At 38.3% G+C, this 15,217-nt stretch overlaps 1 protein-coding gene across 1 annotated transcript; it reads left to right on the top strand.

Annotated features, from left to right (window-relative positions):
- The first annotated feature begins 4,071 nt into the window (after positions 1-4,071).
- LOC141407376 (uncharacterized) lies at positions 4,072-14,924 on the top strand. The gene is made up of 5 exons (XM_073998454.1): positions 4,072-4,110; positions 10,665-10,833; positions 10,931-11,251; positions 14,558-14,680; positions 14,860-14,924. Exons 1-5 carry the CDS (start codon positions 4,072-4,074, stop codon positions 14,922-14,924), a joined length of 717 nt encoding a protein of 238 aa, XP_073854555.1.
- The last annotated feature ends 293 nt before the right edge of the window (positions 14,925-15,217 follow it).

Below are 15,217 nucleotides of genomic sequence, written 5' to 3'. Positions count from 1 at the left end.
AAAATTGTAAGATATTTTAATTTTTTAACCCAAAAGCTTAACTTTTATTGCATCTTGCCATTTTTTTCCCCTTTGAGAAGGCTTGAGAGAGTCTCAACTCTTTCATCAGCTCCTTTAAAATTTTCGTTCTTACAGCAGTTAGCCTCTGAGTTAACTTCTAACTATTGTTAACTTCTAACTGCTATTATTGCCTGATGCTAAAAATCCTTTATCTTAAAGTTCTAAATAAAATGTTTTCTTTCAGTATAACATTCTGCACTCTTGGCTTTTCTTTAAATGTCTAAATTTTTCTATGAAACCAAAATCTTCACTTGCAATCCCAGACACATTCTTCGCCTGTCTAATTAATTCAAATACTTTTTTTCACTAGATCTGACTTTCGGGTTATCTACTTGGAGTTCCCCGTAGGGAAAAACAGTCACACTGCGGAAGGTTTTTCTGTTGCCATTTGGTAACCGGCATAAAACAAATTTTATATTTCATTGAAATAATTCCTATGTAACTGTTATTAAGTTTTCCAATTATTTAGGAATACTGAGTTTGTAAGAAAATACAAATTAATGTTATTACATTCATGTAACTATCTGCAAAACTTTTTTTTTTTTTTTTTTTTTTTGAGACAGAGTCTCGCTCTGTCACCAGACTGGAGGGCAGTGGCGTGATCTCAGCTCACTGCAACCTCAGCCTCCCAGTTTCAAGCGATTCCCCTGCCTCAGCCTCCCGAGTAGCTGGAATTACAGGCACGTGCCACCATGCCTGGCTAATTTTTTATTTTTAGTAGAGATAGGGTTTTACCATGTTGGCCAGGATGATCTTGATCTCCTGACCTCATATTCTGCCTGCCTTGGCCTCCCAAAGTGCTGGGATTACAGGCATGAACTACCATCACCAGTCCACTATCTGCATAACTTTTAAAGGCCTTGTGCTGCTACATTACTGAGCTTTGACTCCTAGGTCTAAAAAGGACACACACCACTTTGGGAGGCCAAGGTGGGCGGAATATCTGAGGTCAGGAGTTAGAGATCAGCCTGGCCAAAATGGCAAAACCTCAACTTTACTAAAAAATACAAAAGTTAGCCAGGCATGGTGGCTGACGCCTATACTCAGCTACTTTGGAGCCTGAGGCAGGGAGAATTGCTTGAACCTGGGAGGCAGAGGTTGCAATAAGCCGAGATTGTACCACGGCACTCCAGCCTGGGTGACAGAACGAGATTCTGTCTCAGAAAAAATATGTAATTATAATAAAAAATAAAAAGTACATCGAGTCCTGCTGAATCTTAAACACTGATAGCAATTAAAGCCCCGTCTACAGACCTAGAAGAAAATGACAATAAAAATTAATCACACTTTTAAGACACAAGGCCAGAAATGGAAACTACTTAAACCACTCCAGGCCCAGGGACTATTACAGAAGAAGTGGCTTTGTAAGATTGTAAAAGCTAATTTTGAGAGATAAAATTACTTGATAGTTTCTTTATAAATTAAACATTAATATTAAATGCACTTTAATACAAGGCTAGCATCTGGGTCCCTGTGTCAGATTTACAATGGTTTCTTGAAGAATTAATCTGCTTTTTAATTTAAAAAACTGATAAAACTTTATAAAAGATCTATGGAAATTTTATTTTACAGTAAAAGTAATCATAATTTCATAGATTTATTTTTCCAAATTGAGAGACAGTTTTAACTTTTCTCATGCTGTTCTTACAAGGGATTATTTTTTAGAAAACTAATTCTTCTCTTTCAAAATAAATTTTTTTTTTGCTTTTTTATAAATGACTGAGTTTTCACTTGGCTAAATAAATACTTTACAATAATTTGTAATCCTATTTTATAATATCAAGTGTTGTAAACTTTTGATATTTGACAAACTTCACAAAATAAAATTCTAAATTCAGTCATTTGACCTCATTATGCTTTTTTGATATTAGGTCCTGTGGAGCTGAAAACAAACGTATTTAGCTTATTTGGTATAATTAAATTATACAGGAAGAAATGTGAAATTTGCAGTGGTATTCGACTATATTTAAATAAATGTGGACTATATAATTGGAGTATATTTATACAAATTAAGGAGTATATGTTTCAAAATTGTATGTGATTCAAGTGATTTTGATATGTCAGTATATTTTATCAGTAGTACTTGTGACTGTTATGTAAAATGTTTGTTTATCACAGAAATAACCAAATTTTCTCCTCAATTCTGTCTTCATGGCTATTCCAAAACTTCAGTCATCCACAATTGTTTTACTTTGATTCTTTATCAGGTGGCTTATAATATTCTATAGAACTTTGAGGAGTACTCTTAAATACATGATTGTGACAATTTTATAAATTGTGCCATTGGTATAGAGAGTAAAACTTCCATATTTCTCATGAGACCTGACACATTTCTGATTATTGTTAATCTAATATCAACCTGGACAGGACTTAATTGCATGAACTGAACTAACAGGAGACTGAAATAATTTTTATGGCTTATTCTTTAAAGCATTTGCTAATTATGTTTTGGTTTTCAGAATCAAGAAAACTTTGTCTTTTAAGCTATTCACAGTTTTTAACAATTGAGTATAATATACTCTAGTGAGAAAAATTAAAAACATTATTTCTTCTTCTCTACATAATTCTCCAAAAATTGGAAACTGAGTATTCTTATATCAAAATAGTTATTTGCGTAGCTTCAATAAAAATCTGCTTTCTTCCACAACAGGGCAAAATTGGAGACAATGATCATTTTACTAAGGCTTTAAATTGAATGACATATTTTTCAGATTTACTTTATAAAATGAACCTACCTGTAGTGCTGATAAAAGCCCGTTGGGAAAACTGGCATTTAATCTTTTTTTTTTTTTTTTTTAACAGGGCTCTGAACTGTAGTAAGTAAGTAATTTTACTTTCTGACAGACCCAGGAATCCCAAGTTCTCTTGGAAACTTGAAGAAAGAGAACATGACCCAACTTGTATAGGTATCTGATGGCACAGATAAAACATTGGCTGGGCTTGAGGCTTTTAAAGTTTCTACCCTTAGATTCCTTATAAAAAATTTCCAGCAAAGTCAATTTATGAATAAAATAGCCTATGTACAAACAAACAAACAAACAAAAAAACCAAAAAGAGAGCTAATATGTTAAATGATTATTTTTGCTGCATCTTATACAAAAAATCAGGGCAAGTATAATAAGCCTAAAACTTATTTTACAAATAAATTGGTCCTACCATAATTTTGTCTCTAATAAAATTAGGGAATTATAGAGAGAAACTATTCTTTCAAAATAAACTACAGTGCATCTGTTATTAGAGTCTAACCTTGTCCACTTGTTTTTCAGTTTATATTATTTTCTACAATTTGGACTGCATTTAAAAATTTTTCTTTGCACAAGTCGCCAAAATAACGTTTTCAGTTATTTTCATTTTAAAATATTTTTCCTGATTTGAAATCAGCAGAAGATAAACTGTGCTTTCTTACAGCTGGACAACTTAAACTCTTAAAAAAATAATAAAATCAGGCTGGGCATGGTGGCTCACACCTGTAATCCCAGCACTTTGGAAGGCCAAGGCGGGCAGATCACAAGGTCAGGAGACCGAGATCATCCTGGCTAACACAGTGAAACCCCTTCTCTACTAAAAATACAAAAAATTAGCCAGGTGTGGTGGCGGGTGCCTGTAGTCCCAGCTACTTGGGAGGCTGAGGCAGGAGAATGGCATGAACCCAGGAGGCAGAGCTTGCAGTGAGCCGAGATCGTGTCACTGCACTCCAGCCTTGGTGACAGAGCAAGACTCCGTCTCAATGAATGAATGAATAAATAAATAAATAAATTAATTAATTAATTAATTAATTAATAGATAAATAAAATACAATCAGTGGGATGGTTTGGCTCTGTATCCCACCCAAATTTCAACTTGTTTTGTAATAATTCCCACATGTCAAGGGTGGAACGAGGTGGAGATAATGGAATCATGGGGGCTCTTTTCTCCACACTTTTCTCCTGTTGGTGAGCGAGTTCTCACAATATCTGATGCTTTTATAAGGAGCTTCCCTCTTCACTTGGCACTTCTCTCTCCTGCAGCCACATGAAGAAGCACGTGTTTGCTACCCCTTCCATCGTGATTGTAAGTTTCTTGTGTCCTCCCCAGCCATGCAGAACTATGAGTCAAACCTTTTTCTTTTATAAATTATCCAGCCTCAGGTATGTCCTTATAGCAGCACGAAACTTGACTAATACATGCAACTTAATTATATACACGAACTCCTTTTATACCTGCCTATTGTGAAAGGAAAATTAATCTTGAGATCCCAAAATCACTAAGTTAAAGAGAAGAGTCAAGCTGGTGTTACAGTAGATAGAAATAAATTATTTAGGTTGATAGTTGGGAATAAAGAGTCTCTGGAAAAAACTATTCTTCTAACGAAAATCAGTTCAGAAATTACCTCCTTTCTAATCACACACAGTTCAAAGAAATCACTTCTAACAAAGAGCAGCCTGAAAGATGGGCTGTGAAACACAGATAAGCAACTCTGCCACAGAGAAGGTATTTCTGGGTGTAATCACCAAACTTCACAAACATAGGATGGGTCCCAGTAAAAACAGTGGGCCTTAATGAGCACATTCTTCTCCTTTTCTGGGGGGCACACTAAGATAAGAAAGCTGGAACCTTGCATTGGGTTTGGGATGCCTGTAACTGCCAGGAGGTACTTGGGACCAGACAAGGAAACCCCTCCTCCCCTTTTTAACACGTTCATGGTGAAGGGAGACAAGCAGCATGGAGGAGACCAAGATAAGTGCCCACCTGCATAATAAAAGCATGAAGTGGGGCTGCCAGAGACTTGGTCCTATGCAGATGGCACACCTGGTATTGTTTTTGCACCCTATGTTGATAAGATACCCTCTCCCCACTAGCACATTTATAACAATCCTTACATTTTACTGTAGCTTGGCAACCCATTTGGGATCCCTCTGTGTGACAGAGAACTATTTTTTTTCTTTTACCTATTAAACTTCTGCTCTAACCTCACCCTTCGTGTATCTACGTCTTTGATTTTCATGGCCACAAGATGAAGAACCTTGAGTGATGTTCCAGACAATGAGGCTGCTATACTGGAAAGTGCTCTGGGCAAACCTGCCTCCCATTCTATTCAAAGTCATTCCTCTGAGGCTCACCTGAGACAAATACATATCTGATTGCTTCCTCTTCACTATCATTTATGTAAAAATGAAGATTCACTGAGTCAAACTAAATTGTGTATTCAGTGGAAGGCTAATAAATGACTGAAAATAATTCAACCTATTGTTTCTTATCTACTTCTAACCTGCAAGCCCCCATTTTGATTTGTCCTGCCTTACAGGAAAAAACCAATGTACATTATACATATATTGATTTGTGTCTCATGTCTCTCTAAAATGTACAAAAGCAAGCTGTACTTCAATCACCTTGGGCACATGTCTCAGGACTTCCTGAGGCTGGTCTTGGGCAGGTTCTAAACTGTGGCAAAATAACTGTATTAGTCTGTTGTGCTGCTGCTAATAAAAGCATAACTAAGACTGGGTAATTCATAAAGAAAAGAGATTTAATTGACTCACCATTCCACATGGCTGGGGACATTTCACAATCATGTCAGAAAAGCAAGGGACATCTTACATGGTGGCAGACAAGAGAGAGCTTGTGCAGGGGAACTCCCCTTTCTAAAACCAGGATATCTAATGAGACTTATTCAATATCATGAGAACAGCATGGGAAACACCTGCCCCTGTGATTCAATTACCTCTCCTTTGGTCCTTCCAATGACACACAGGAATTGTGGGACTACAATTCAAGATGAGATTTGCATGGGGACACAGACAAACCATATTAATAAACTTCCTAAATTGACTGAGACCTGTCTCAGATATTGTTGCTTACCCTACTCATGTACAGCCTTCAGAGTTACAAGGCCTGTATCAGTTTTCCAGGATTGTTTCCCCTTTATTATTGTTTGTTATTTCCCCCTTGGTTTTCTATGTTCTACTTTTCTTTTTCTCCCACTATTTTCTTATTAATGGGATGTGAAACTTCCCGACATTTGAAAGATAGGTAACAATGAGCTATACTAACAACAAGGGACCTGTTTACCTAGGAATAATCCGTCCTACCCATGAAAGATAAAACAAAACAGGAGACCAGAAACTCATTTGGTTGTAAAATGCTCCCTCTGAAAGATTTTGAAAAGGAAAATGTGGGGAAAATATGAAAGGAAAATAAAACTTGTGACTCAATTCATTGCGACACGAGGAGGAAAAAAACCTAAAGGATGATCCATGCAAGAAACTGATTTTCCTTTCATTCCTGAGACAATAGCCACAGATAAAAAGTTAAATATCTTCACAGATAGCTACCCTTTGTTCATTTTATTTTATGTAAAATGCTGACATAATTTTCTATTTCCCTATGCACTTCTTTTTCATTATAACATGTAGATTTTCATACCATCCCTCTTTCCCCTCTAGCCAACTTTTCCCTTTTATGTATTGAAAGACCTAAAAATTGTCTTTGGGGATTGGCACAGACCACACAGTTTCTGTGATTACTTTTATTTTCATTCCAGGCATGCCCTAACTTTGGCAAAATTAATTTTAATTTGATTGAGATCTGTCTCAGAAACCTTTGGTTTACACTAGGAAAGATCCCAAATTAGGAGCCAATTACTGTAAAAATCAGCCATACCAATGTGTGTGTGTGTGTGTGTGTACATGTGTGTTTTAATTTTTGTGGGCTTTGAGCCATGTAGTTCTCTCTGTGGAGATACTGTTTGGTGTGACATTTGAATAGAGAATTCTAAAAGAAATAAGAGGATCCTCCAAATTCTATCAGTTTCTGGACTCACCATGGATCTTGACTGTGTCGTTGCTTCTGACAGTCCCAGGGAAGAGACTCTTTGGTGGTTTTGTGAAATCTGTGTTGGGTTCTCCCTGCAGTTTACTGGGTATAGTGATGCCAAATGTCTGCTTCAAGAGACAATTTTAAAAGTACTAGATGCTGCTGAAAGAGCATTGTGAACAGGGGACAGCCCCTTCATTCTGGGAGAGCGACATTGGGAGACCATGCTCTGTGAGCCCAAACAGCATCGTCCCCAGCAGGGTGAGGGCAGAGCTGCAGGGCAGGCCCAGAGTCCACGCAACACAGATTTCAGTCCTGGAGCTGCTGCAGAGGAGTCTGAGGAGAAAATTTTTCCAGCACCTGAATTACACTTATTTCAAAACAAAAATGCAATTAAAAAAGTTAAAGTAAGTAATCAATGTCCAGGCACAGTGGCTTACACCTATAATCCAAGAAATTTGAGAGGCTGCGGTGGGAAGATTTTGTGAACTCACGAGTGTGAGATCAGCCTGTGAAACATAGTGAGGCTTCATCTTTATTTTTTAAAATAAAAATAAAATAAAACATAAATAATTTAGCAAAAACTACCAATGTGTCTTTCCATATCCTACCATACCTGGAGCATTTACCTAACCCAATGAGTCAATGAGAACCAAATTTGAAAGGAGAAAATTTTAGAGTTTTAGTGTGTGCAAGCATTGAGAGACACAGTCATGCCAGGAGTTCAACCTGCAGAGGGCAAAACCCAAAAAAGTTTGAGGTTGTTAATGTGCCATTTGAAGATCATTTTGAGGACCATGTCCTGTGAGGATTTGTTTCTCTATTAGAGGAGTTCTTTACTCATGAAGTTCTGGACATGCCAGGGGACAAATATCAGTAAACAAACATCAGAACTTGAACCTCAGCTTCCCACTGTTGCATTCTCCATGTGTCATCTCTCTGTTATTTCTCATGCTAGATCAGGTCTTTAGCTATGAAATATTCCACCTAATTAACATGTAAATAGCTTGAAGTCCACTGAGTTAAACATGTATATTTTCTCCTGTTTTTCCCAGTTGTTCCCTCCCACAGCTCCAATATCCACTGTTAACATCACCTTCCAGATCTGCTGCCATGCCCTGCAGATTAAGAATCTGATCCCATGACAGGTGGAGGTGCATATCTATGGAACTTTGGTGAGAATCTTGGTTTTTATCTTATTTCCTCTATGGCTCTACCAGTGCCTCTGGAATAATGGTTTCAGTAGCAGGCCCCTGCAGGGTAGGTAATTCCTCAGTTCTGTAATGTTGATGAGGGAGGTGGGTCTGAATGCATTTCAGAAGTATGGGCTCTCCCTCTCTCTCTTACACACTTTGGGAAAGGAACACTCTTCTGACTGTCCCCATTCTAGGGCAAAGGGATTCAACAGGATAGGAATGCTGATCAAACAAAACCTTCGGCTGAATTAAATTTAAAGGAGTTTAATTGAGCAGTGAATGATTCATGAATCAGGCAGCCCCAGAATTACAGCAGATTCAAAGAGACTTTAGTTCAGCCATGTGGTGGAAGAAGATTTGTAGATTTAAAAAATGATATACAGAAATTAGAAGTGAGGTATAGAAATAGCTGGATTGGTTACAGGTTGAATTTGCCTTATTTAAACACAGTTTGCACACTCGAGAGTGTATGAGTGGTTGAGGTATGGCTGCTGGAATTGGCCAAGACTCAGCTGTTGTTACAGGTGCATGCTCCTACGTCAGGTTTTCAATGTTGTCTCTCTATTCAGGCAGGTTATGGTTTGTCCACAAAGACTCAAACATAGAAGTACGGAGTCCTTCTCAGGCCGTATATAATTCACTTTATCAGTGCCCTTCAGTATGTGGTTCCTGAGAATTTCACACGACAACACGTTTACCACGCTGAAATTTAAGCAATCCAACACAAGTTTATAGCTCTATCTTGTAATAGGCTATATGTCATATGGCAGCCTCTGACTCAGTTTAACACCATAGCTTTGTTTCTCTCTACAAGAACTTGTTTCTCCCAAGATTTCCATGTTTGTGAAAGGAAAATAAATTTTTGAAACTCCCAAATCACTAAGCCAAAGGGAATAGTCAAACTGGAAACTGTTTGGGGCAAACCCACCCCCCATTCTTTCCCTAAAATGATAGTTACTACGATTTTTAAAACCATACCTCCTTCAAAATTTGACCACAAGGAAGATCCTTTTGTACCAAGGACAGAGTCGTCTCCCTGCTCATGTAAGTCAAATGTGTACATGATTGCTCCCTTTGCTCTACTGTTTCACTAAGCCAGACTAAGGCCTATGTGACTATTCCTACAAATTGTGTATTCAGTTAAAGGCTAATCAGAAATCCAAAAGAATGCAAGCATTTGTCTCATACTTACCTATGATCTGGAAGCACTCACTGCACTTCAAGTTGTCCTGCCTTTCTGAACCAAACCAATGTACATCTTACATATATTAGTTAATGTCCCATGTCTCCCTAAATTGTATAAAACCAAGCTGTGCCCCACAACCTTGGGCATATATTGTCAGGACTCCCTGAGACAGTGTCACTGGCACGTCCTTAATCTTGGAAAAATGAACTTCCTAAATCTATTGAGATTAGTCTCAGACACTCTTTGGTTTACAGGTCTGTTTTCTTTCTCATAACTTCAATTTCTGAAATACTAAAGAAAATGTGCCAAACTGTACATTCCCTTGTTTAATCTGTTATTGTTGTAAAAAGAAATATATTTATATAATTTATATATAATTTTTCATGTATGTATATTACCAAGCTGAGTAGCAGTCTTATTAGTAAGACAGAGAAATTTAAAAATGCAAGTATCAATTAGCAACTTAATAGTAAAACAAATTATGCTACATTTGTTTTCTGAAATGCTACCCATTATTTATAAGAAATGAACACATATAACATAAAAAGTTTAATTCTCAGTATTTCTATTGAGAAAAAATAAGCCAAATAGATAAGGGTATATACTATATTATTTTATTCTTACAAATTCTAGAAAATAAAAAGTAGTCTAAAGAAATATGAAAACATCAGTAGTTTTATAAAGAAATCGAAGATGAAGGAAAAAATATATATGTATTTTTATATATATAAAAGAGCAAGAGGAATGCGAGGGGAGCTGACTTGTCACCTTCTTGAAAATAGACCTTTTTTTAACATTTACTATTGTACAGGTTAAATATGTGAATTTTATTATCTGTCAATTAAAACTTATAAAATTTATTACAAGTAAACAACTGAAATTTTAGACAAAAAAAGGAATGACAGGAAGGAACAAATAAATATGTTAAATATCAGGGATACCTAAACATTTATCTGCTTGAACCTTGTCTCCATATTTTTAGGTAAATGCAGCAAAATCACACAGGTTCTCGTGACTGAAGCGGATTCTGCAAACCACACTAGGCACATTTAGCTCTGTCCTAGAGTTGGTTAAGAGAGGAATTGAGGCTAATTGTGAGGAGCATAGGCCCAGATACTAGGACTCACTCATGCCAGATGTCAGCCCTTAGACACATACACAGCCCCTCCATGTGTGGGTTCACTTTTACATCTGTACATGAAGAAACCACTGACTCCTAAATAACATAATTTATCCACATAAGTAAACATAATTAAAAATGTGATAATTGTTAAATGTGTATCACAGAACAATTTCACAAGACAGCACATTTTCCCAAACACAATCATTGTCATCAAAATCCCCCAGGACTCTCTCATCTGCTCTGGGCCCTGCCCTCTACTCAGCGACCCACCCCAGAGCTTGCTATATAGTAGGAGACATGCAAATAGGTCCCTCCCTCTGCTGATGAAAACCAGCCCAGCCCTGACCCTGCAGCTCTGGGAGAGGAGCCCCAGCCTGGGATTCCCAGGTGTTGCCATTCGGTGATCAGCACTGAACACAGAGGACTCACCATGGAATTTAGGCTGAGCTGGGTTTTCCTTGTTGCTATTTTAAAAGGTGATTCATGGAGAACTAGAGATATTGAGTGTGAGGGGACATGAGTGAAAGTGGTTATGTGTGGCAGTTTCTGACCTTGGTGTTTCTGTGTTTGCAGGTGTCCAGTGTGAGGTGCAGCTGGTGGAGTCTGGGGGAGGCTTGGTCCAGCCTGGCGGGTCCCTGAGACTCTCCTGTGCAGCCTCTGGATTCAGCTTCAGTAGCTACGGCATGAGCTGGGTCCGCCAGGCTCCAGGGAAGGGGCTGGAGTGGGTCTCAGCTATTAATACTGGTGGGGGTAGCACATGGTACACAGACTCTGTAAAGGGCAGATTCACCATCTCCAGAGAGAACGCCAAGAACACACTGTATCTTCAAATGGACAGCCTGAGAGCTGAGGACACGGCTGTCTATTACTGTGCGGGAGACACAGTGAGGGGAGGTCAGTGTGAGCCCAGACACAAACCTCCCTGCAGGGACGTGGGGGGAAATCAGTTGCAGGGGGCGCTCAGGACCCACTGATCAGAGTCAACCCCAGAGGCAGGTGCAGATGGAGGCTGATTTCCTGTCAGGATGTGGGACGTCATCTTTTTACAGTTCCTCTAGTGAACCTCTCTAAGTTTGGAATTCTGTTCTTACAAAATATCATCTCTACATATTTTTAAATGATTATTTTAATATGAGAATCTTCTCAGATGCACAAAATGCAGATTGATGCTTACAGAAATGAAAAGTCCTCAACCATGGCCACCAGAATCAGAGTCCTGAGGAAGCTCAGGGCTTCCTGGTGAGCCTTCTCCAATCAGACTCAGGACAGGAACTTCAGAAAGATTCCCTCATGAGAACAGTCTTTAGAATCCTGATTACAACAAAGAGAGAGGCTGGGCCGGGGTCAGTGTCATGTAGAATGTCACAGGTTTTATGCCTGATCCTTCTTCTGACACTAAAGTATGTAAATCAGAATCAGCACTGATCTATCGTTGCTTTTGCCTGCAATTCATTTTTTTTTTTTTTTCGCTTTTTAGTTGTCGTTCTTCCTTTTTCATTGGCTTTTCCTGCTCCCTGAAAAGTAAAATGTGATTTCTGTGGTCTAAATTCCAGGGCTCAAGCTCTTTTCCTGGAGCTCAGGTGGGTCTCAGGCTGTGGCTCCTGCAGCTATGTGGGGGAGACTGATGAGACTGTCTTCACTCCCATTGCTCAGGACCCTACACTGTGTTGTGTGTAGAATCATCTGGGAATGCAAATGGCCAGTGGGAACTGCAGGGGATAAGTTTGCTTGGTCAACATGAGATGTGGATGTGGAATTGATCCTGTGCTGTGCAAACTGCCATGGGGTCACCTTCTTCAGCAGTAGGGGTATAAAGTTGGTGTTAAAGTTGCCAGAATAAAAACGGAGCCACTAGTGTTAAAACCCTGATGAATGAAGCTGGAGAAGGCCATGGGGGAGGGTTCTCACACTCATCCCTGATAACAAGAACTATCGTAAATAGACTGAAAAACCACAACCTTGCACAAAGGCCACTTGCACAAAGGCCACTGCAACCATAAACCAGTTACTTCTCCAAGTGCATCTGCCCAGCATCTGCCTGTTCAACCTTACACTGATGTCACCCTTGTTGTTCATTCTTCTAGCCTAGAATAATTGTTTCAAAACTGCTCATCTAACCCTTCTCATTTTTCTTTCAAAACCCTCGTCTTCCTTTACCTACCTGAATGCAACCATGCATATTCCCATTGTGATGGCCATCCTCAAATAAACATTATTTTATTTTAGACTCTCTTTCTGTCTCTTTTTCAGGTTTGACAAGCTACAGATGGACAGGCCACCTTTCTGTGAGATGTAGAAGATGACAGTTTGGAGGGATGGCTAGGGATGTACAATGTCCATGAGATAAGTCATCAGTAAGTGCAGGCTGGAAGTCTCAGAGAGAGCAGAAGTGTGAATCACCATGGAATTTCACCTACTCCGGTTCTGCTCCGATGGAATCAGGCCCACCCAGGTTATCAATGACAATTTACCTAACCTAGAGGCAACTGATGACACTTTTAATAAAATTTATAAAGGATATTTACAACACTCCCTAGATTAGTGTTGGATTGAATAATTACAAAGTATAGCCTCGCCCGTTTTACCATAAAACATGTAATTGCCCATGGAGAACAATGTTTAACATGAGATCTATGTTGTTAAAAACTTTTAAGGGGTAAAACTGAGCATTTTACAATTAGGCTTTTATAATTTTGCTAATGAGTGTTATAATTTACATGTATATTTTGGATATCCTTACTTTTTCAGATGCATGGCTTGCAACTATATTCTCCCATTCTATAAGTTGGAATTTTTTCCTTGCTTTGCAGGATCTATTTTGATGCTGTCCCACTTGTTCAATTCTGCTTTTGTTGTCTGTGCTTTTAATATAAAATCTAGAAAAATCATTCCTAATTTTTTTGCAGGAGAGAAAATTTTACAATTGCAGGCCATACATTTAACAGTTTAACCCATTTAGAGTTCATTTTCGCATTAATTCTAACCTAAAATTCTTCATTCTTTGCATGTATAAATACACTTTTTCTAACACCCTCTTTGGAAGAGACTATGATTTAGCCATTGTATATTGTTGTTTTTCACATTGAAAATTAGTTTGCCATCAATATATCATCTTATTTCTGAGCTCTCTGTATGTATTTATACCAATAGCATCCTGTTTTATTGCTCAATTTTTGTAATTAGCTTTGAAATTTAGAAGTAAGATAACTCCAAGTTTATTCTTTCCTTATTACAGATATCGGGACAAAATATTTTAATCTTTCACCATTAAGTAGTTGATGGCTTTTCATAAGTAGCTATGGCTTTTCATAAGACTTTTATTATTTACATGTTATTTTCTTGTATTACTACTTTGTTTGAAGTTTTTATCATGAAACTTTGCATTTTAAAAATGTAATTTTCTGTGTCTGGCGAGAAGTTAATGGGATTTTTTATTTTGTTCTCTTAATTTGGCATACCACATTTATCGATTCGAGGACATTGAATTATCGCTGCATCTCAAAAGTAAATTTGAGTTGAATGGTGTATGATTCTTTTAAAGTCTTGTGGAATATAGGTGGTAATTATTGGGCAGTAGGTTTATTTATGTGTATTGGAAATATTGGTCTGTAGTTTATTTTTCTGCTTTTGCCCTTGTCTGTTAGTGGTAATATGGTAATTGTAGCCTTATAGAAAGCGTTTGAAAGGTGGGTGCCACACCAATTTTTGAGAAAGTTAGAGAATTTTAGCATTACTTATGTAAATGTTGAGACTTATTTTTTTCATCTAACATATAACCTATCATGGAGAATATTTAGTCTGTACTTGGGAAGCGTGCATATTATGCTGCGGTTGGTTGAAATTATCTGTAAATTTCTATTAGGTTACTTTGATTAATAGCGTGGTTCAAGTCCACTGTCTTCTTAAGATTTTTTTTTTCTAGATGTTCTATACATTATTGAAAGTAAGGTGTTGAAGGCTCCTATTTTCTTATTGTTTCCTATTTATCTCTTTATAACTCTTAAAATTTGCTTAATGCAGTTATATTTCTATTTGTATAATACAGATATATAAAAATAATAATAATTGCTTAGTAATTTTCATGGTGCAATCACATAATAAGAAATTATATTGTCCCAAATGCTGCCATTGCCTCTAAACTCCTCCAGGAGTCTCACATCTGCTCTGGGCCCTGCTCTCCCCTCAGGCGTCCATCCCCAGATCTTCCTATAGAGGAGGAGACCAGCAAAGAGGGCCTTCCCTCTTCTGATGAAAACCAGCCCAGCCCATTTTCTGTAGCTCGGAAAGAGGAGCGCCAGCTTGATTCCCAGGTGCTTCCACTTGGTGATCAGGAGTGAATACAAGCGACTCACGGTGGGGTTTGGGCTAAGCTAGGCTTTCCTTGTTGCTGTTTTTAAAGGTGATATTTGAAGACCTAGAGATGCTGAGTATGACTGGATGTGAATGAAACAAAGAGTGGATATGCGTGGCAGCTTCTAACCACAGTGTCTCTTTGTTTGCAGGTGTCCAGTGTGAGTTGCTGCTGGTGGAGTCTGGTGGAGACTTGGTACAGCCCGTGGGGTCCTGAGACTCTCCTGTGCAGCCTCTGGATCCACCTTCAGTAGTTACTGGATCAGCTGAATAGACCAGGCTCCAGGGAAGGGGCTGCAGTGAGTAACAGGTATGAAGTGCAATGGAAGAAAGACTTACTAAGCAGACTCTGGGAAGGGCAGATTCACCATCTCCAGAGACAATGCCAACAACTCGCTGTATCTGCAAATGAATAGTCTGAGAGCCGGACTTGGCCCTGTATTATTGTGTGAAAGGTACCAAGTGATGGGACATCAGTTTGAGCCCAGACACACAATTTCCTGCAGGGAG

This window comes from Macaca fascicularis, chromosome 7 (genome assembly GCF_037993035.2).
Source record: "Macaca fascicularis isolate 582-1 chromosome 7, T2T-MFA8v1.1".
NCBI lineage: Eukaryota > Metazoa > Chordata > Mammalia > Primates > Cercopithecidae > Macaca > Macaca fascicularis.
This window is presented reverse-complemented; position numbering and strand designations above follow the sequence as displayed.